General features: G+C 51.6%; 1 protein-coding gene across 1 annotated transcript; it reads right to left on the bottom strand.

Annotated features, from left to right (window-relative positions):
• Positions 1-996: 996 nt before the first annotated feature.
• On the bottom strand, positions 997-19,206 carry EFCAB12 (EF-hand calcium binding domain 12). Its single transcript, XM_070358940.1, has 9 exons — positions 19,015-19,206; positions 14,425-14,876; positions 12,017-12,199; positions 10,048-10,204; positions 9,503-9,699; positions 8,403-8,616; positions 4,136-4,298; positions 2,329-2,385; positions 997-1,492 (listed from the first exon to the last, which is right to left on the bottom strand). The coding sequence occupies exons 1-9, from the start codon at positions 19,061-19,063 to the stop codon at positions 1,234-1,236; spliced, it is 1,731 nt and encodes a 576-aa protein (XP_070215041.1). The 5' UTR covers positions 19,064-19,206; the 3' UTR covers positions 997-1,233.
• Between the last annotated feature and the right edge of the window lie 2,592 nt (positions 19,207-21,798).

Below are 21,798 nucleotides of genomic sequence, written 5' to 3'. Positions count from 1 at the left end.
CTTCCGAAGTGCGCCTCCTTGTGGCCAGGAGAGAGCAAAACATAGACTTCCTAATAATTCTGTCACGTAGACTGTTAACACTCATTCGGTGGGTTGCGCGCGTGCGCGCGCACACACACACACACACACACTTCTAACCATTAGGCTAGACTAGATGGTCTGGTTATTCATTGTTCTCGGTTTGTTGAATTTTAGCTTTTGTTTTTAACATTAATGTCAAAATTAAATTTCAAGAGAAAAGAAAACGGCTTTTGATTCCAAGACCCGAACACAATACGGATGTCTTGTCATCAGCGATCTTGGTAGTTACACAGCCAGACGGAGACAGAAGCTGAGATGGATTGATTGTGTTGTTGACTGCGTGATGGGTGAGAAGGGAAGGGAGTGTTGACAACTCCTTGGTGAGATTTTGACTGTGGAGGGGGAGTGTGAGGACACCCGGAGACGTGAGATGGGAGTTGTGAAGGGAATGTCTTGTCCAAAATCACATCGCTGGCGGCACCACACCTCAGGAATCCTGTTTGTCCTGTGGCTGAAGGAGTCAGGTGGGATGCCCAGCACAGAGGCACTGAGCTAACAGCAGCCCACAGGGTGTGTGTCGTGATGGAAAAGGTCTTGACCGGGTCAGATGGGTGAGTCGGGAAGGGCTCATGAACCAGGGAGTATGCTTGCAGTTGCGAAAGGCCTAAGAGTTTTGGAAGTAGTGACCCAAAGGGCTCAGTCTTGAGGGGGATGAGGGACATGCTTATTTTATTTCAAGAGGAGGGCACAGGGGTACCCACACTACCTGCTGCTTCCTGGTGGGCACTGAGGTCCGGGATGAGTGGCTGGAGAGGTCATGCTGGCACCCCCATCAACACTCCAGGAAATGTGCCTGCTGTTTTCCCCAGACCTTGGACCCCAGCTTTCCAACACCCCTCTAGCCACAGCTTCTGAATCTGGAAATTACATCAGCTGAATCACAGGTGAAATGAGGAAAACCTCAACCCAGTTTTATTTCAACAGGACAGAGGTCAGGAGAGGGAGACACTCAAAAACCACATCTTCCCCTGGACACATCCACGCTCTGAGACACTGGACGCTTTGTCTGGAGACAGCTGGCCCAGGCCTTCCCACTGAAACGACTTCTCTTGTCTGGCTCTTTAACGCCCTCCCTGCGTCTACAGCTCTGGGCTGCTAGCTGCGCTGGTGCCTGGCCCCAGGATGGCTAGGTCTGGTGACACCTGGGCCACTCTAGTTGATGTGATAGATCTTGTGGGCATCGTAATAGGCGTAGGTCACGTAATTCACGTCCTTAATGGGCCACCAGCAGTCGGAGTGGTAGGTGGCCGGGTAGACGTGGGGCCGCTGTTGGACACAGCTGAAGATGGCCAGGCTCCGGTCCATGGTCACGGTGGGCAGGTAGAGCCGCAGCTTGTCCAGGAGGTGACCCGGCCAGAAGAAGTTGGGATGGGTTAGCTGCAGACTGCTGGGCTTCTTCTCCTTCAGCTTCCTGGGGAAGGAGAAGACAGAGACAGTTGTCATGGAGACAGGGGGCAGCTGGGGCTCCTTCCCCAGCGAAGGTGCAGCTCTGTACTAAGCACTCTAGTACTCTGTTGTCCTGCTGCCTCCCGGAGGCCTAGAGGGGCGAAGTCATTTCCCCAAGGCCACACAGCTGGCAAGTGGCGGGGGGTGGGCTTGACTGCCAGTCGGCTGTCTCTAAATCCAGACTCTTAACACGCACACCACCTGTTCTGTAGAGGCATTGTCACGTGCTGTTCAGAGGGCAGCCGCTGGAGTCAGCACACCTGGGTCCAAATCTCTGCTCTACCACTTAATAGATCCGTGACTTGGAGCAAGGTAGTCAGCCTTCCTGTACGGCAGTTTCCTCTTCTGTGAAATGGGAATGCTAAGCGTAACTTCATAGGGTTGTGGAGAGGGTTTACGTGAATTAACGAGTGGGGAGCAGTGTCTGCCTGGCACTCTTGTGTGTGCATGCGTGCTAAGTCTCTTCAGTCGTGTCTGACTCTCTGCAACCCCATGGACTGTAGCCTGCCAGGCTCCTCTGTCCATGGGATTCTCTGGGCAAGAATACTGGAGTGGGTTGCTATGCCCTTCTGCAGAGGATCTTCCTGACCCAGGGATTGAAGGCTCCTGCACTGCAGGTGGATTCTTTACTGCTGAGCCACCAGGGAAGCCTCTGGCACACTTAAGGGTCACTTTACAGATCCTCAGCTCCTGGGCACTGATTCCTGCATGCTGGGTCCCATGTACCCTGCAATACTCGAGTCCTGGGTCCCTTCCTCCCACCTGCTCCCCCCCTCCCAGAGTTCGATGATCACTACAGACCTGGTGAATTCCTCAAATTCCTTAAAATTGATTTTCTTGATTTTCTTCGGCATTTTCCTGGTGGAGGAGAGAGAGAGAGGTATCTCGTCAGGAGACAGGAAATCCAGGTCAGTGGGGCCTCAGGGAGTAAGTATGTCAGGGTGATGGGGGCCCACCTCTGAATCCAGACCAGAGCCCTGGAAAGAGAACTTCTCCCTGTTCGGGGCCCTGACTGTCTGCCATACTCCAGTGGAACACACGGTGAACTGGAGTGTCTAGATCTCTGGGGCCCTACTGGGGAGGCAGACAGGATGGCAGCGCTGGGTTCCTAGCCTCGCTGGTTGGGCAACTTGGGACCAGTCAGTCCCCTTGTGGGGGCCTCGGGTTTCTCGTTCCCCAGCACGGAGACCTCTCAAGTCATTACGAGACATGCTCAATCATCTGAATCCTTTTTGCACCTGCGACTCCCACTTGCCCTCCAGAGCTGAATCCCGCCTTGAGGACAAGGGTGGTAAAAGGTAACGCCCCAAATCTGGGGCCTGGTAGACATCACTTAATCACCACAGCACTCTTTCCCAGCAAGCCTGCATCTGCCTCGGAATCTTTGACAAGACATGCTAAGTAGCCAATGAAACCAGTCCACCCCCGCCCTGGGGGACCTCTATCCTTTATAACTGGGGCCTGTCAGAGCAGGACAGAAGTCACTTTCTCAGTTTTTTGAGGTTCATGGCTCAGGAATTGGTGGCAGCCATGCAGGGGATCAGAGAGGACTCTCTAGGTGACCGGCTGCCCAGCTCATCCTCAGCTCTTCCCTGCCAGGACTGTGGCCAGCTCCACCTGCAGGCAAAGCCCACTCCTACACTCAAGAATGGCCTGAAGGGATAGGCTATGACAATCAGTGCTCAGGTGCTAAGGGTCCTCACTGTGTGTGTGGTAGAGCTGTCAGGCCCATTTTACAGATGAACATGCTAAGGTTCAGTAAGCGAGGTAACGGTCCATTTGACCTCTGGTCTGTCAGTGGAGCAGATTGCTCCACTGCTTTCCCACCCCGGCTGTCTGGCCAGACCACCCGAGCAGGCATCTGGCAGCAACGGACAGTGTGGGCAGGTCCTCAGCCCCTCCCCCGTCACGGTATCTGGTCAGCTGCCCCTTCTCCCCTCCCTCCCTCCACTCTGCTGCTGCTGCTGCTGCTAAGTCGCTTCAGTCGCGTCTGACTCTCTGCGACCCCATAGACAGCAGCCCACCAGGCTCCCCCATCCCTGGGATTCTCAAGGCAAGAACACTGGAGTGGGTTGCCATTTCCACTCTGCAGTCCCCACCAAAGCTGGCTGGTGGTAGCCTGCTCGCCGATCACCTCCTGACAAAGCAGGACATTCTCTTAGAGAGACACTGGGCTGATCTGAGGGTCAGGGGAGGCCCCAGGGCAGAGTTCTTTTCTCTGGGCAGGAGTGTGCAAGCCCACATTTTGCTAGAGAAGGCAGAGGAGGGGTTGCCACCACTGTCCTTGGCAGGGGCCCTACACCCGGCCCACGATTCGTGAAGAGGCCTCCCCGGTTTCTCTAAGAAGTCCTTCTTTTTAACCTTTTCCAGAGACCTTGAGGTCGTGTAGGATGTAGTCAGGAGGGCTGCATGGGGGTGAGGCAAGAAGGCTGGGGAGACACGTGCGGGGGGACACGCGGCCAGTCCGTGGGGATCAGGTGAGCTGGACATGCCGGGTAAGGACACAGACACCTCCCTGTGACCCGCCTGTAACTGCCCACCACCACCCCAGCCATGGGGCATCAGTGGGCAGGAGCGCAGGGCGGAGGAGGAGGGGCTGACACTCAGCTTGTCAGGCTTCTTCTGAGGCACAGGCACGGGAACGCCCTGGGGCCGGACCAGGGCCAGGTTCTCAGTGAAGGGCTTGAAGTCTGAGTAGTAGCCTCCTGGCTGCCGGATCGGGCGCATCTCATCCTTCTGGAAAATGATCTTGTCCCCTGGGTACATCAGGGCTGTAAGCAGGAGGAGAAACATGGCCTGTCAGCCCGAGACCCGTCCCCAACCCCAGCCTTTGGGGCCGAGGGGGGCTATTTTTAAAAACAAATTCACATTCTTGTTTGAAAAGATTTTCCTTATATACATTTTTTTTTTTTTTACTTTATTTATTTACTTTTTCTTTTGGTCTCCAGTGGCACGTGGGATCTTAGTTCCCCGACCAGAGATCAAATCCACAGTTCCCTGCACGGGAAGCTTGGAGGCTTAACCATTAAGCTACCAGGGAAGTCCCTTTACTTTTTATTTTTAAATGATGGTAGGTTCACAGCAAGTTGCAAAAAATAGTGCAGCAGGTCCCCGAGTCCTTCCCCAGCACACCCCCTCCCCGATGGTGGTGAGTGCGTCCTGGCAGCATGCTGTCGGGAAGTGGGGCTGGCAGGCTACCACTCAGGGGACCACAGATGAGGGCGCCTGTTCAGAACCAGGGCGGCGGTGGCCCCGAGGCCTGGCGGCAGGTAGGAGGGAGCGTGGCCCCACACCCTGCTCTGCAGGGGCCGCCTGGTCAGGAGTCCCTGAAGGAGGGAGGGAGGCCTCACACAAGACATCACTGGATTAACTTAGACTCGGTGGGTGGTGGGTTTTCTCGTGCAGAAGCAGCAGTCCTGCCACTGCCGAGCAGGGCTCGCCCCAGCGTCTCATGTTCTGGATGCAGTGGTGGAGGTTCACTCTCCAGGTTATTAATTGTTTTTAAGGGTTTTTTGTTTGTTTGTTTTTAGTTGGTGAATCAACTACAGTTTATTGCTTAGCATGCCCCCTCCTTATCTGGCCAACACAAATGTATTTCTTTATTTACGTTATCTATTTTGGCTGAGAGGCTTGTGGGATCTTAGTTCTCCGACCTGGAATGGAACCCATGCCCCTTGCTTTGGAAGCTCAGCATCTTAACAAATGGACCACCAGCGAAGTCCAAGACTTTTTTAATTTTTTTGATATTTATTTATTTGGTTGCAGCAGGTCTTAGTCGCCAGGGAATTTCAATCTTTAGTTGCAGCATCTGGGATCTAGTTCCCCGACTAGGGGTTGAACTCGGGCCCCTTGCAGTGGGAGCATGGAGTCTTAGCCACCAGACCACCAGGGAAGTCCCAAGTTTTTAATGTTTATTTGGGCAGAGGGCAGGGATTGCACAGCTGAGAAGGGAGAGTAGGGAAGGGGGAGATGGGCAACATCATCATTTTTAAAAGGTTTACATGATTTTTAAACTACATTTTTTAATGTATATACATATAGGACTTTTAAAAAATGACTTATAGAGCTAATCCATGTGAATAGCAAATAAATAAGAAAAAGAGATTTGTGAAAGGACAGTCGTTAAATATTATTGGTGGTCAACTCTGGCTGGGGGATTTTGTTTTGTTTTGTTTTCAAAAATGTAAATGAGCAAGATTTATCTATAAAATTAGGGGGAGCAGAACAATAAAGCTATATTCAGTGGAGAGGGGAAATGCCTCGATGTTCTAGAAGTCTGGCCCATGAGCTTGAGGTCTGGGATCTGAGCCCACCAAGCTCTAGCCTCAGGCACAGACCTGGAAGTGCCAGGGTTTGTGCTTCTGGTCTCTGTCTTAAGGACAGGCAACAGACAGTGGCCAGGACAGCAGCCAGAGATGGACTAGCGTCTTTCCCATTTTAGACCAGTCAGAAGCAAAAGGAAGCCCACCCACAGATGTGCCTATGTGCTCATGAGTGAGGGATCCTGCAGACAGGTGAAGCTCAGCTGTGTGCAGGCCCAGGAGCCAGCAAAAGCCGGTGGTGGAGAGACTCAGTAAAGCCTCGATCCTCTCTGGTGGGGACGGACCAGCCAGCATGTCTGGGGGCGAGACCTAGCCCGCAGGAGCCGTCGTGTGCCTGGGAATCCTGCCTGCATTTTAGAACACCTGCAGCCCCACCGCACGCCAAGCCCAGGTGATCTGGGAGCATGAGGCTCCCTGAGGAAGGAGGGAGGGAGGATAAAAGTCAGGGTCGAGAGCTGTGGGGTCACCTGCCATATCTCTGCCCTCCTGGCCCAGACGGCGGCAAGCGGCTGCCCAGGCGAGGGGTGTGCAGCTTGTGCGGGAGACAGTGACCATTTAGGCTGGTTGGCCTGTGTTCCTGAAGGCCCTTGGCCACTTCCTCCTGTATAGACCTTTTATGGCCTGACTGTATCCCCCCAAATTCATACATTGAAGCTCTGACCCCTAGAATTTGTATTTGGACATGAGGCCTTTCAAGAGGTGATAAAGCTAAAATGAAGCCACTAAGGAAGGGCTGCATCCAGTCTGACTGGTGTCCTTAGCAGAGGAAATGTGGGCGCAGAGACACAGCAGGGGCGCATGTGTGCACGGAAACAACCGTGTGACTAGACAGCCAGACAGTGACTGTCTGGAGGGCACGGAGAGCGACCTCAGAGGACATGAACCCTGCCAGCACCTTGATCTTGGACTGTCTGCCTCCAGAATGGTGAGAAAATACCTTTCTGCTGTGTAAGCCCCCAGTCTGTGGTGTTTAGTTACAGCAGTTCTACCAAACTAATACAAGACCCAAGGTCCTCTACACTGAGCGTTTGTTTCCCCTCCCGGGGCGGGGGGGTGGGGGGGACGTGGGAATGGAAACAACCAACTGTGACTGTTAACTCTTGTTCTCAGGGAAGTCACGGCACCCTCTGTGTGTCCCTTTCTCAGAAAACCACAGCCCAGAACGGCCACAGCTCCTTCCTGCGAGGTTCCTACAGGAAAACCTCTGCCCTCCAGTGCAGCAGCGACTGGCCCGTTGAACACGTACTTCATAAATGCGGGATGCCAGCATCATTACATGGTCATCAGGGGCCTATGGGGCCGCTCCTCTGCCCCGTGTCTCAGAAGCACACAGTCCACCTAGGAGTGGAGGGTTCAGATCTGCTTGGATACATGGAAACACAGCTCTTGCCCCAAGCAGAGGGCGGGACCAGTGCGAGAGCTCAGGATTGAGACCTGTGGGCTCAGCAGAGGGCAAAGGGCTTCCACAGAACCCGTCTCCCCGTGCATTCTTCTCTCTGTGTGGCAGAAGCACCAAGAAACAGGCCTGGCTGAGACGAGTGGGTTTGGAACACTCCTTGTGTCGTTGCGGTTACCTCTCCCAGCCAGGCTTCCGGTCCGAAATCGCCTACTCTAATAAGCAAACTAATTCATACTTAGGAATAACAAAACAGTTTCCCTTTATCATGCAATCACAGTTCCCAAGGACAAAAGCATATTTGTAAACAAATATATTAGATGTAAATATTAAATGAAACAATGCATTGTTCGCAAGTCCCATTCTTTAACCATCTTTTTCCCTGATCCTACAACAGTTTATCTGCTTAAGGAAATGGCTCTTATTGTCAGTAAATATGAATACCAAATAATTATGCTATAACTACATTATTTCATCTTAACAACTCATCACATGCACAGATTCACTCCTTATAACACCGACGTATTTCCCACATCGACACGATGGTCGGTGCTCATTCGGGACTGTTCCTCCTGGCCCACCTCTGGCTCCCTCACCTGGACCTCCAGTCCTGGTGCTCCCTTCCCTAGGCTGGGGAACCTGGACTCTGGGCCTAAGGAGCAGAGTGTGGGACCTGCAGGGCTGTCAAATCCCCTCTCACAGCGAACCAGGAGACTTCCCTGGTAGCACAGGGGACGGGAATCTACCTGCCCAGTGCAGAGGACAACGGGTTTGATCTCTGGTCTGGGAGGATCCCACGTGCTGCGGAGCATCTAAGCCCGTGCGCCTTCAACTGCTGAGCCTGTGCCCGAGAGCCCGTGCTTCACAATGGGAGAAATCACCGCCATGAGAAGCCCGTGCACTGCCGCTAGAGGGCAGCCCCCGCTCCGCGCACCTAGAGAAAAAGCCCGCGTGGCAACGAAGACCCAGCACAGCCCCAAATAAATAAAAGCGAACCCGGTGGGGCTGTTCTTCCCCCAGCCCCCTTTCTCCCCAGCGTCTCCGTGGTGGGGTTGGGTGCTCGTCGGCTGGGGAAGGACAAGCCTCAGGTGGCTGCCACCCTGGCCCCCTGCTCTGGGGCCCCCTTGACACCTTCCCAGCAGCCCCAAGGCCCCTACCTCTCATGAGGATGTCCTCGGTCAGCGGGAGGCCGTGGGCCTCGCAGACCTTCCAGCACTGCAGGTAGACCAGGAAGGTGTCCACGCGGGACCTGTTGAGGATGCTCCCCATCTCCCCGTGGACTGTGGTCGGCAGGCAGTGCTCGTCAAAGTGCTTGTCCCCGCTGCGCACCAGGCGGCACTGCTCCGTGTACTGGATGGAGGGGAGGGCCAGCTGTGGGGAGAGTGGAGGCGGGCACTCACTCCTCCTCGCCTCCCTCCTGGCCCAAGGCAGATGCGGAGCCTCAGGCGCCTCTCCTCTCCCAGCCCGTGAGTGCAGCTGTTGATGTCAGCCACTGGGGAGGAAAAATCACCCCTGATCAAGGTGACGCCTGCATAACATGTGAATGGGCCGGGCACAAGGTTCTGTGTGCACAGCTCCTTACACAGAAGTGCACAGGCGACTGTATACACATACAGAAGGCTCCTTTGCATGTGTGCTAAGTCGCTTCAGTCGTGTCCAACTCTTTGCAACCCCATGGACTGTATGTAGCCCACCAGGCTCCTCTGTCCATGGGATTCTCCAGGTAAGAATTCTGGAGTGGGTTGCCATTTCCATTCTTCAGGGAATCATCTCGGCTCAGGGATGGAACCTGGGTCTCCTGCATTGCAGGCAGATTCCTTACCATCTGAGCCACCAGGGAAGCACTTAGTGAACAGTGCCTGATGCATCACAGGCTCTCAATAAAAATTTATTGGGTGAATTAATTTATACAATCAGTTCTTCCTTCCTTCACTCAACATGTGTTCCTGGAGTGCCTACTCAGTGCCAGGCCCCAGGCCAGGTTCTTGGATTCCAGCTGTGATGAACATGCAGTCCTGGTCTCAGGAGTCAGTCGTGATTCAACAGTTGGAGGAAGGGAACTCGGGACTTTCAGAAACATCATATCAACTCATCTTATCAGAAACCTTGGGAGGCAGGTGTTGTTCATACAGACAGAAGAGGGAACGAGGAGGTAAGGAAGCTGGGACCCCCAGAGCTCCCCCGGCCAGAAGGTGGGGCATGTGGGCCCGGCCTGCCCGGTCCCCAAGCCCCGTCCCTCTCCTGTCGGGGTGGGCACCTTGTTCTGCCGCTTCCTCTCTCGGTAGTGCTTGCCCACATCTTCCATCTCCTCCAGTGTCATGGGCCGTGCCTCCATCTCCGTGTCGACCACGGGCACCGTCAGCAGGTCCATCTTGGGAGCCTCTGGGGGTACATTCGCCTTCTGCTTTGGGGATGAACTCTGTGTGGAGCCGCTGTCATTGGATGATCTGGAATCTAGGGGTGGAGGGAAGAGGCAGAGGAAGGAGGAGCTGAGAGGGTGCCTGGCCATAGAGCCCATCGGGCAGTGAACCAGTGTTGCCGAGCGGGTGCCTTGAAGGTGTCCCTTCTTCGGGCTCCTCTGTGGCCTTCTCCTCCCTCTCCCGCACCCGGCCCAGCCTTCCCGTTTCCGTTCCCATCCTCCAGCATCCTGCTTTTCCAGGCCTGCTTCAGGCCTCTGCGGCCCCGGGCAGAAATGAGATCCTGGCCCTGCTGCCTTCTAGATTTGAGACTGTGGCCCGGCAGTCAGCCTCTCTGAGCGTCAGCTTCCTCCCTGCACGGGGAGGGGTGGAGGCAGACACGCACCCTCTGTTGCGGTGGTCAGGGTGCTTTGCTGCCGAGCCAAAGACCACTGCTTGTAGGTGCTGGCCAGGTTATCCATCGTGATGCTGTTGTGCTTCCCCAGGGAGCTGAGGTAGACCACAATGTCCTCCACCTCCTGGTTTTTCAGAGGGACTCCAATCTGAGGAGACAAGAGAAGCCCAGGTGGGCAGCCTGGCTCCAGATGTCCTGCTAGGATGGCCAAAGCCTCGCCAGCCTGGCCCCGCCTCCCCATCGAGTTTCATCCTCAGGCGCTCCCAGCTCACATCCAGGGTCCCTGTGAAGGAGCTCAGAGCCTCTCCCCGGGGCCCTGCACATTTCCCACCCTCTGCCTTGACTCGGGCGTTTCCCACTTTCTGCCTGAACAGCTCCCATCCCTCCTTCCAAACCCCGGTCCAGACGTGTCCCTATCTTTGCAGAGGCTGTTACTTCTTCCTCTGGCCTGCCTGCACACTCCATTTCAATCTCAGCCTTCCAGTGCCAGACTGGAAGGAGGATGTCACATCTGTCATCCTTGTCTGTGAGGGACACAGAGGCCTCCCTTAACTGAAGTAAAATAGAGTCGGAAATCTAATGCCCGGGACTCTTTTAAGGGTGGCGGGCAAACTTTGGAGGAATACGATACTTGGCAGCAATACTGAATATTCAAGAAAAAATAGTGTGAAAGGAAATGTATCTTTGCCAGCTTCTTTACACTGTAGATGTTATTCTCTGTGCTTTATTTAAAGACGATCAGAACTCACCTGGTGCTAAAGGATTTAGTGTTTGAACTTTTTGGTGACGTTGAATTAAAGACCCTTTATTTTTTGTTTTAAATGCTTTGAAATGTTGTTTAGATAGCTACATGGTATAAAATGAAAGCCTGAAACTGCTGGTGATTTTAGACTAAAAAAAGTGTAGCATTCCCCTTCTTTCCTAAAGTTTTTTTTAAAGGTATCATGTATTCAAAATATATAAAAGTTTAAGTCACCCAGACCAGGAATCGGCAAACTTTTTCTAGAAAGGGCCAGATGGTAAGTATTTTAGGCTCTGGGAGCCATGTGGGTCTCTGTCATCACTACTCAACTCTGCCCTCCTAGCATGAGAGCGGCCATGATAACGCATAGACAAATGTGTGTGTTGTGTTCCAATAAAACTTTATTGACAAAAAAACAGGAGACCAGTTGGATTCGACTCCTGGGCCAGAGTTAGCAGAGCTCTGCTAGACCAACAGGACTTCCTGTGATGATGGGAAGATGCTCTGTCTGAGGGGTCCAGCAGCAGAGCAACTGCTGAGCACTCCAACTGTGGCCACTGTGCCTGAGGAACTGGAGTTCTAGTTTTATTTATTTATAGTTAAATTGAATTTTTGAATAACCCGACAAGGTGTGGTCTGAGGACCCACACCATGGGCATCGCTGGGAGCTTGTTAGCGTGCAGCATCCTGAGGGGGCTACCCTGGTGGTCCAGTGGTTAGGACTCCCTGCTTCCACTGCTGGGGGCCCAGGTTTGATCCCTGGTCGGGGAACTAAGATCCCATAAGCTGCATGGTACCTCTCCCCATCAAAAAAAAAGAAGGCAGTATCTTGGGACCCCACACAGAGGTACTGGGACAGAAGCTGTGTTTTAACAATACCCCTATGTGAGTCACATGCTAGTGATGGTTCCAGAAGCTCTAGAAGGTTCTACAGGCAGGACTGAAGATCCAGCTCTCTCTGTGCTCAGTTCTGGGGTCTCACTGGCAAGACAGTGATTCCCTAAGCAGCAGGCTGGTTACAAGGCTGGCTCTACAGACTTCCCCCTCAGGTAGGGCCTTTCAAGGTCAGACTGGGGCAAGGTGGCTTTAGAGGTCTGATGGGGGGCTCAGGTTAAGCCACACGTTCCAATCCGGCTTTACAAATAATGCAGGGGATGTCAGAGCAGGATAGTGCCGCAGGGCTGTGGGGGCACTCAAGCCAGCAGGGGAGGCGCTTACCGCCTTGAGAGCCACGATGAACTCCTCTCGGGAGATCTGGTGCTTGCCCTGGTCCACCTTGTGAAACAGCTCCAGGATCTTGATCTTGCGGCAGTGCAGGTAGGAGTACAAGGTCAACAGGGCGGGGGGTTTGGGCAGTCGGAGCTGGGGCACCTGCCGGCGGGAGGGTCGCTGGCTTTTCTTCTGAAAGAGGCAAGAGAAGGGGGCAGAGGGGAGCGTTCAGGAGACACCACGGAGCTGGGTCCCCAGATTTAGAAATGGGAAAGAGAGAGGCCGAGCCACGCCACCCAGATGGCAGGGTGCAGGGCAAAGGGCGTGGGCTTTCGGCAGGCATGTCCTGCCGCGGGAGGCCTGGGCCGCTTGGCTTCTCTGAGCCTCCAAGTTCTCATCAGGCACAAGAGGTTTGGACAAAATGAGAACTAGAACTTCATTCTTATCCCCATCTCTCTTGTCAGACCAGTCACTATCATAATCCCACTGGGCTCTCAGTGCATCAAAATATGAGCCCCTGCCTGAAGCCGCCTGGGGCCTCTGCTGCCCCTACTCCCCAGCCTCTGGCCCTGGGCCTCCCGCCTGGAATACCTCTCCCTTCTCTGTCAGAATCCTACTGCCCCTCCCTTCCAGGTAAACGGGAATACAGTCAGCCCTCCAGGTCCGTGCACTCCACATCCATGGATTTAAAAACTCCAGAAAGTTCCAAAAAGTAAAGCTTGATTTGCCATGGCCATCAACTATTTATGTCATACTTAACACGATATGTATAACTATTCACATGACCTTTACATTGTATTAGGTATTCTAAGTCATCTAGAGATGATTCAAATGTAAGGGAGGATGCTCGTGGGTTATACGCAAATACTCTGCCCTTTTATATGAGGGTCTCGAGCATCTTCAGATGTTGGTATCCATGGGGTGCCCCCCAACAGATAGCAGGGTAAACTACTCAGGAATACTGTTCCGTTAGTGTGGTGGAGCACTTGACAGTTTACAAAAGGCCTTTCTATTCCCTAGCTTATAGCTCCTCAGCGGCCTGGAGTCTATCAGTGGCCTGGAGGCAACTGCAGAGTCATTAATCTTTTGTGTCTGCCTCCCCCACTAACATGTGAATCCCCTGGGAGCAAGACCACATCTTACTCGGCTACATCCCCCACCTCCTATGCTTGTACTCAACAAAGCCCCCAGCCCTGTGCAAGCAGGCAGTAATGGTTTGCTGAATGGAAAAGAAGGATGCCGTGAATTCAATAGTAGGTATTAGCTTCCCTTTGGGAAGCTTCCCTTCCCAAATGAAGAAACAGGCTCAGCGAAGTGAAGCGACTTGCCCAGGATCACACAGCAAGTAAGCAGTGGATTTCTAACCCAAGTCCTGTGCTTATACCTAGAGGCTGTGCTGTTGGCAGGAAAGGGTGTGTGAGAACCATGAAAGTTGGGTTTTGACTATGATTACACCAAGGACTGACTCTGAAGTTTGGGGGCTAACCCAAATGAAACTGGTAATTCTGCAATAATAATAAAAATGACAAACGTTGAACGAGGGCTCACTATACGCTCGGCATGTCTCAGGCACCTTATATATATTAATCCATTTGGATGTTGCAGCAACCGTGGGAAGCAGGCACATTGGTCCTCCCCATTTAAGAGTTGAGGAAACCGAGGCCCAGATCATATGGCTAGGAAGTAGCAGAGCTGGGTTTAAACCCAAGTTATCTCACCTCTTATGCCAGCTTTACCTAAACTGGGAGAATTTTCAAGTGTCTGTGTTGGATGCATTTGGAAGATGAGGGCTCTGGCTACTGACTGCCAGTTACTATCTCTCTGGGCTTGGACAATGTGTGGCCTCACTGAGCTTCTGTCTTCATATTTATAGAGGGAACAATATGTATATACACACAAATTCATATACAAATGTTGTAAAAGATTTTCTTAGCAAAGAAAAGATTTATAAGACTTTCTTCCAGTCTCACAACTGTGATCTTCACAATAGCCCTGTGAACACATGGTCGGGGGTGTGTGTACATGTGTGTGTGTGTGTGTGCGCTCAGTCGCATCTTACTCTTTGCGACCCCACAGACTGCAGCCCGTTGGGCTCCTCTGTCCATGGGATTCTCCAGGCAAGAATACGGGAGTGGGGTGCCCTTCCCTTCTCCAGGGAATCTTCCTGACTCAGGGATGGAACCCGGGTCTCCTGCATTGCAGGCGGATTCTTTACTGTCTGAGCCACCAGGGAAGCCCCACAAGAGGTCACAAGTACACCTCCTTTTCAGGACTTCTGTCCCAGGACTCCCCTGGACTGGGAGCGGGGATGGTGGGAGTTAGGGTGAAAGATCCCCACCCTTCCTAGTCTGAGGGAATGAGTGACAGCAAGCCCCTAACACCCAGAGTGTCTGCGCCTGGCAAACGGGGCTGCTTACCGCGGTGTCCCTGATCATGGCCAGCTGGCTCGGCAGCCGAGCCACGGGCTGCTTCTTGTGGATGTCACGTAGGACCTTGGCCTCGGACAGCGTGAGGTTGGCCTTGTTCTGCAGCCACCTCTCGACGTTGCCAAACGATTCCAGGTCCTTCCGCATCTTCAGCCTTTGTCTGAGCCACGCCCTCGGATCCTCTGGCTGTTCTTGGGTGTCCCCGACTTCCGGGGCTTTGGGGCTGGGGGTGGGCTCCAGGGGAGTCTGGAGTTGGGGCGTGGGATGGACAGGCTTCGGAGCCTCCTTCTGTGGCAGGATGATGACCCGCCGGCGGCTCCTGGGCAGGTGGAAGTCCTCCTGCTTGAACTGTTTGAAGCAGTGGGCGATGACCGCTTCGGGGTTGAACACCGGCTCCTTGCTGGCATTTTCATCATCCAACAGGGACTTAGACTGGTAGAACCCTTGGGGGAAGAGGGTTAGAAGGTGAGTTCCTATCAGGATGAGGACCACAGGAGTCAGGAAGGAGAAATGCTTCAGCACCGGGCTGTATGTCAGGGTGCCTGGCTTCCAGGCCTGACTTCATTGTTGCCTTGCGATGATGGTGAAAATATTTACATCTAATGTGACTGGGCACTCCCTGCAGCAGGCACTGTGCCAAGGGATTTCTGTGCTTTCTCATGGAACCCGTCTTAGGTTCTAATCTTACTCCACTCGACTCTGCCTGCGCCTTACTCATTGGCAATCAGAATGATCTTTTTAAAATGCCATTCTGATGGTCTGAACATCTGAGGCAGCCTAGTGCTGTAAAGAGCAGAGGCTTTGCAGCCAGAGTGCTCTGGCCTGAGTCCTAGCCCAGCTGCTTATGGGCAGCATGATCTCTTATTCTTTTGGTCTCAATCTCTTCATCTGTAAAATGGGGATAATGATGGTACCTGCCTTACTGTGTGGTAGAGATGCTTAGAATCTGTTCGTTTATTCATAATGCTCAAGCGTGCTCAGTCATGTCCAACTCTCTGTGATCCCCCGGCCCTCCATGGACTGTCACCTGCTGGGCTCCTCTGTCCATGGGATTTCCCAGGCAAAAATACTGAAGCAGGTTGCCATTTGCTCCTCCATGGGGTCTTCCTGATCCAGGGATCGAACTCAAGTCTCCTACACTAGCAGGCAAATTATTTACTGCTGAGCCACCAGGGAAGCTCTTGGTTGATATTTATCTTTTCCAGTACACTGTGAACCAGGATCTCATCTCTCTTGTTCCCTGCTGGAGTCCCAGCGCCTCCACAGTGCCAACATAGACTGGAAGCTCAGTAGATATTTGGTTATTGTTGCTTAGTCACTCAGGCATGTCCAACTCTGTGACCCCATGGACTGCAGCACGCCAGGCTTCCCTGTCCTTCACCATCTCCTGGAGCTTGCTCAAACTCATGTCCATTGAGTCGATGATGCCATCCAGCCATCTCATCCTCTGTGTCCCCTTCTTCTCTTGCCTTCAATCTTTCCCAGTATCAGGGTCTTTTCCAGTGAGTCAGCTTTTTGCATCAGGTGGCCAAATTATTGGAGCTTCAACCTCAGCATCAGTCCCTCCAATGGATATTTGGGGTTCATTTCCTTTAGGACAGACTGGTTTGATCTCTCTGCAGTCCAAGGGACTCTCAAGAGTCTTCTCCAATGCCACAGGTGAAAAGCACCAATTCTTCAGTGCTAAGCCTTCTTTACGGTCTAGCTCTCACATCCATACATGACTACTGGAAAAACCATAGCTTTGACTAGATGGAACTTTGTTGGCAAAGTAACGTCTCTGCTTTTTAATGTGCTGCCTATGTTAGTCATAACTTTCTTCCAAGGAGCAAGCGTCTTTTAATTTCATGTCTGCAGTCACCATCTGCAGTGATTTGGGAGCCCCCAGGATAAAGTCTGTCACCTGTTTCTATTGTTTCCCCATCTATTTGCCATGAAGTGATGGGACCAGATGCCATGATCTCAGTTTTCTGAATGTTGAGTTTTAAGCCAGCTTTTTCACTCTCCTCTTTCACCTTCATCAGAAGGCTCTTTAGTTCACTTTGGTAAGTGAGTGAATTACAAGTGGATGGACCTAAAAGGTTGGCCCCATGATTATATCCATTTTACAGATTAAGACACTGAGCTCAGAGAGGCCAGAGGACACACAGTTGATTAGTAGCAGAGGTGGGACATGAACTTTGGCTTGCCTGGCCCCAGAGCTCAGCTCTTAGCCATTTCTTGATATTACCCCAGGCTGTGACCTAATCCCACTGAGTCTCAATTCTTTTACTAAAATGATATAAGCTCTGCTCTAGCAACCTTCCAAAACTGTTATGAAGAGCAAATGAATAACAGGTGTGGGAATGTTCTAAAATTCAGAAGGAGCAGAGCATTACTAAAAAAAAAATCTTCAAAAAAAATACTGTCACCTGCTGCATCACTTTCCTGCTACAATGAAAACTCTCCTGCTTAAAACCTTTCTGTTACTCCCAGCTGCCTCCAGGATAAAGTTTAATCTCCTTAACGTGGTCCCACCTGTCGCACCCGCCCCTGCCAACCCCCCTAATCTCGCCAGTGCTGCCTCCTCATCCCTGCTTCCTCACCTTGGATTGGTTCCCAAGCTAACCTGACTGTGGTTCCAGGGTATCCCCTTCTGCCCCCCCCCCCCCCCCCGCTTTCTGTCTTTGGAATGCACTTCCCTTTCCCCTGCTCACTTGGTCACTCTCTACTTGGCCTCAGAGGCTCAGCTCAGGCATCACCTGTCCCCAGAAGCATCCCAACCCCTCCCTCCTGCCCCTTTGGGTCCCAGAACCCCCAAGCTTAGCCCCCTCATAGCATTTACCATATTTTTCTTGATGCCGATACTTTTTCCCAACAGCCTGTGAGTCTCCCAACGGTAAGAACTGTGTCTTACTTCCTGTGTATGCCCGGTACCCAGCCTGGCACAAAGTGAACAGTCAGTACAGTTGTTAAGTCTCTTTACAATGCACATGTGTTCCTTTCATAGTCAGAAAATAATTAGACTATGTATACATTAATGTGGACAGAAGTAAGCACTTCTCAACAACCAATGTATTATTTCTTTGACAACAAGATGCTGGGTTCGACTGAGAATGTAGTCATTCATCCAACCAGCATTTATTGGGAACTACCTGTGCTTTTTACAAATCTCTCTCTGAATTCCATCCTACCTCTCTGACTACTTATTCTTGGGCCTCTGTTTCCTATCCACTACTAAAAAGTCAACGGCTTCCAGGTTTACACTTGGGTGCTCTTGTTTTTTTTTTTTTTCAAACAGTCTCCTCCACTCTCATTTCTGTGGCCCTCCATATGCAGAGGACTCTCATATCAATATTTATGATTTGGAATTAGCTCTGACTCTACATATAGTGAGAAGGAAATGGCAACCTACTCCAGTGTTCTTGCCTGGAGAATCCCATGGACAGAGGAACCTGGTGGGTTTCAGTCCATAGGGTTGCAAAGTTGGACACGACTGAAGTGATTTAGCATTCTACTTACAGTTGCTCCCAAAGCACCTCAACTTGTATGGCTGACAAAGAACTCAAACTCAACCAAGACTGAACTTATCTCCGCATCCCTGTCTACTCTTCCAGGAGGTTCCTTATCTCTGTAGAAAGCACCTCCATCTGCCAGGTAAACCTGGCTACCACCCTGCATGTCACCCTTGATTGCTCTTCCCAAGTTCTCTATCTAATCAGCCCCAAGTCCTGAAGTCCCCTCTCACCTGGTGCCTTTCCCTAGACTCCCGGGTTCTTTGGCCGGGGCATTTGGGACAGCTCCCCACTCCCAACATTCCGAGCCTGCCAATTCATTTCTGCATTTGCTGATGCTCCCAATCTGATCCTGTTATTCTCAGTAGCTTCTCCATCTCCTGGCTCCCAAGATCTCCTGGGATCTTATCCCTTCTGACCCCTCTCACCACTCATCTCCAGCAGCACTTAAACTCTGAGCAGTTTTCTGAAGACACCATGTCTCTGGGCCTCTGTGCATGCTGTTCCCCTGGTCTGGAAGGCTTTTCCTCCTCCTTCTGGCTTGGAGGACTCCGTGTAAAGATCTCTTCCAGGACCGTGGAAGCATTCCCCGTCTCCCCCGCCTCCTCTGTGCTTAGCAGGTCCTGGGTATCACCCTTGAACCCAGTATTCATCCCTTCTTCTGGGATTATCCATGTATCTGTCATTCACCTCTAAAGTTGTGGTGCTGATCAAGGACAGTAGGCTATTGTGCAAAATTTGAAGACTGATGTTCTTTTCCATGCCGCTTCTCCAGTACTGAATGTACTAAAGTGTGGTGAGGTAGTAGGGACAGTCCAGAGGGCCTGGACACCTTTCCCGGGGACATGGGTTGGGCCTCTGGTTCCAAACCACGGCGACTCGGCCAGCGTCTCCAGCCCTGCCCGGGAAATCTGAGAAACACGCATGACCTGCCCCCGACTCCCTGGCAACCCCGCACCCAGAGAGGGGACGGCACAATGGGATACCCGTCCCTGTCCTAGCCTTCACTCCGCTTGCACCCGTCCACTCGGGGGTCAAGGGCTTCCTGGAGGTGGCGTCGATTCCCGGGAGCTTAGGGTGAGCTTACGGAGCAGCGACCGGAACGCAGCCTCGTACTCTTCTTTAGAGTCGTCCATGGTCCCGGCGCTGGGAGCCGGCGCTGAAGAGCGCGTGTGAATATATGTGTTAGCCGGCGCTGAAGAGCACGTGTGAATATGTGTGTTAGCCGGCGCTGAAGAGCGCGTGTGAATGTGTGTGTGTGTGTGCTTGCGCGGGAGTATGGGGTATCTGAAAAGCAGTAATAACCAAGTTTGCAAGAGACGCGAGACCTGCGGAGCTTGGACGCAACTGTTGCCATGACTACGGACGCCCCGCGCTGATTGGCTGCGCGCCGCCACGTGGGAGAAGACTCGCACAGGGCCTGGAGTCCGGGAGAGACAGCCTGGGACTGCAAGGGTCCTGGGAGGGTCCGGGAGCAAATGGTGCAGAGTCTCTGGCTCCGCAAACAAACAAACAAAACCCCGTTGGATTTCTTAGATTGGACCGTGGCCCCTCAATCTGGAGTAATAAATCCCTGGTTTCCTCCTAAACCGTAGGGACTTCAGCAGGTCTCCACGTGTTTAGAACAGGCCCTCCCTCCTCCAGATAGACCCCTAGTGAATCCTGGACGAATAGAGGCAGTTTTTGGTATGCTTGGTCCCCGAAATACACGGTGCCATGCTTTGGAATGATAGAACCTGAGAAACACTGGGTTGGCCAAAAGGTCGCTTGGAATTTTCCATATGAGCTGAAGGAGAAGCCCGAAGGAACTTTTTGGCCAACCCAAAATTTGACCTGTCCATTGGATAGGCAAAAGGTGGTCTTATTCAAACAATGGAATATTAGCCATTAAACAGGAAGGAAGTACTGACACATGCTGCTGTGACAGGCTGGCACTTGGGACCCTTGGCTGCAGTGCTTATACCAGGACAAATGTCTCCTTGAGCAACTAAAAATATAAAGAAACTATACAAGGGACTAAAATGAACAGATAAGGGTTTTCTTGCTGGGGAGATGAAAATATCCTGGAGTTAGTGATGACGGTTGCACATTGTGAATGTACTAAAAACCACTGAATTGTGCCCTTTCAGATCAGATCAGATCAGATCAGTTGCTCAGTCGTGTCCGACTCTTTGTGACCCCATGAATCGCAGCACGCCAGGCCTCCCTGTCCATCACCAACTCCCGGAGTTCACCCAGACCCACATCCATCGAGTCAGTGATGCCATCCAGCCATCTCATCCTCTGTCGTCCCCTTCTCCTCCTGCCCCCACCCAATCCCTCCCAGCATCAGAGTCTTTTCCAATGAGTCAACTCTTTGCATGAAGTGGCCAAAGTACTGGAGTTTCAGCTATAGCATCATTCCTTCCAAAGAAATCCCAGGGCTGATCTCCTTCAGAATGGACTGGTTGGATCTCCTTGCAGTCCAAGGGACTCTCAAGAGTCTTCTCCAACACCACAGTTCAAAAGCATCAATTCTTCGGCGCTCAGCCTGCTTCACAGTCCAACTCTCACATCCATACATGACCACAGGAAAAACCATAGCCTTGACTAGACGGACCTTTGTTGGCAAAGTAATGTCTCTGCTTTTGAATATGCTATCTAGGTTGGTCATAACTTTCCTTCCAAGGAGTAAGCGTCTTTTAATTTCATGGCTGCAGTCACCATCTGTAGTGATTTTGGAGCCCAGAAAAATAAAGTCTGACACTATTTCCACTGTTTCCCCATCTATCTCCCATGAAGTGGTGGGACCAAATGCCATGATATTCGTTTTCTGAATGTTGAGCTTTAAACCAACTTTTTCACTCTCCACTTTCACTTTCATCAAGAGGCTTTTGAGTTCCTCTTTACTTTCTGCCATAAGGGTGGTGTCATTTGCATATCTGAGGTTATTGATATTTCTCCTGGCAATCTTGATTCCAGCTTGTGTTTCTTCCAGTCCAGCGTTTCTCATGATGTACTCTGCATATAAGTTAAATAAACAGGGTGACAATATACAGCCTTGACGAACTCCTTTTCCTATTTGGAACCAGTCTGTTGTTCCATGTCTAATTCTAACTGTTGCTTCCTGACCTGCATACAAATTTCTCAAGAGGCAGATCAAGTGGTCTGGTATTCCCATCTCTTTCAGAATTTTCCAGTTTATTGTGATCCACACAGTCAAAGGCTTTGGCATAGTCAATAAAGCAGAAATAGATGTTTTTCTGGAACTCTCTTGCTTTTTCTATGATCCAGTGGATGTTGGCAATTTGATCTCTGGTTCCTCTGCCTTTTCTAAAACCAGCTTGAACATCAGGAAGTTCACGGTTCACAAATTGCTGAAGCCTGGCTTGGAGAATTTTGAGCATTACTTTGCTAGCGTGTGAGATGAGTGCAATTGTGCGGTAGTTTGAGCATTCTTTGGCATTGCTTTTCTTTGGGATTGGAATGAAAACTGACCTTTTCCAGTCCTGTGGCCACTGCTGAGTTTCCCAAATTTGCTGGCATATTGAGTGCAGCACTTTCACAGCATCATCTTTCAGGATTTGGAATAGCTCAACTGGAATTCCATCACCTCCACTAGCTTTGTTCGTAGTGATGCTTTCTAAGGCCCACTTGACTTCACATTCCAGGATGTCTGGCTCTAGGTCAGTGATCATACCATCGTGATTATCTGGGTCGTGAAGATCTTTTTTGTACAGTTCTTCTGTGTATTCTTGCCATTTCCTCTTAATATCTTCTGCTTCTGTTAGGTCCATACCATTTCTGTCCTTTATCGAGCTCATCTTTGCGTGAAATGTTCCTTTGGTATCTCTGATTTTTTTGAAGAGATCCCTAGTCTTTCCCATTCTGT

The sequence above is a fragment of the Bos mutus genome, chromosome 22 (assembly GCF_027580195.1).
Source record: "Bos mutus isolate GX-2022 chromosome 22, NWIPB_WYAK_1.1, whole genome shotgun sequence".
NCBI classification, from domain to species: Eukaryota; Metazoa; Chordata; class Mammalia; order Artiodactyla; family Bovidae; genus Bos; species Bos mutus.
The sequence above is the reverse complement of the archived record's forward strand: the minus strand, read 5'-3'. Positions and strand labels throughout refer to the sequence as shown.

Excerpts from the sequence above, each read along its gene's own strand:
- EFCAB12 (XM_070358940.1), bottom strand. The coding sequence starts at position 19,063 with ATGGACGACTCTAAAGAAGAGTACGAGGCTGCGTTCCGGTCGCTGCTC. Across the intron at positions 9,700-10,047 it reads CCTGACCACCGCAACAGAGG|ATTCCAGATCATCCAATGAC; the intron begins GTGCGTGTCTGC and ends CTCCACCCCTAG. Across the intron at positions 1,493-2,328 it reads GAATTTGAGGAATTCACCAG|GAAGCTGAAGGAGAAGAAGC; the intron begins GTCTGTAGTGAT and ends CTCCTTCCCCAG.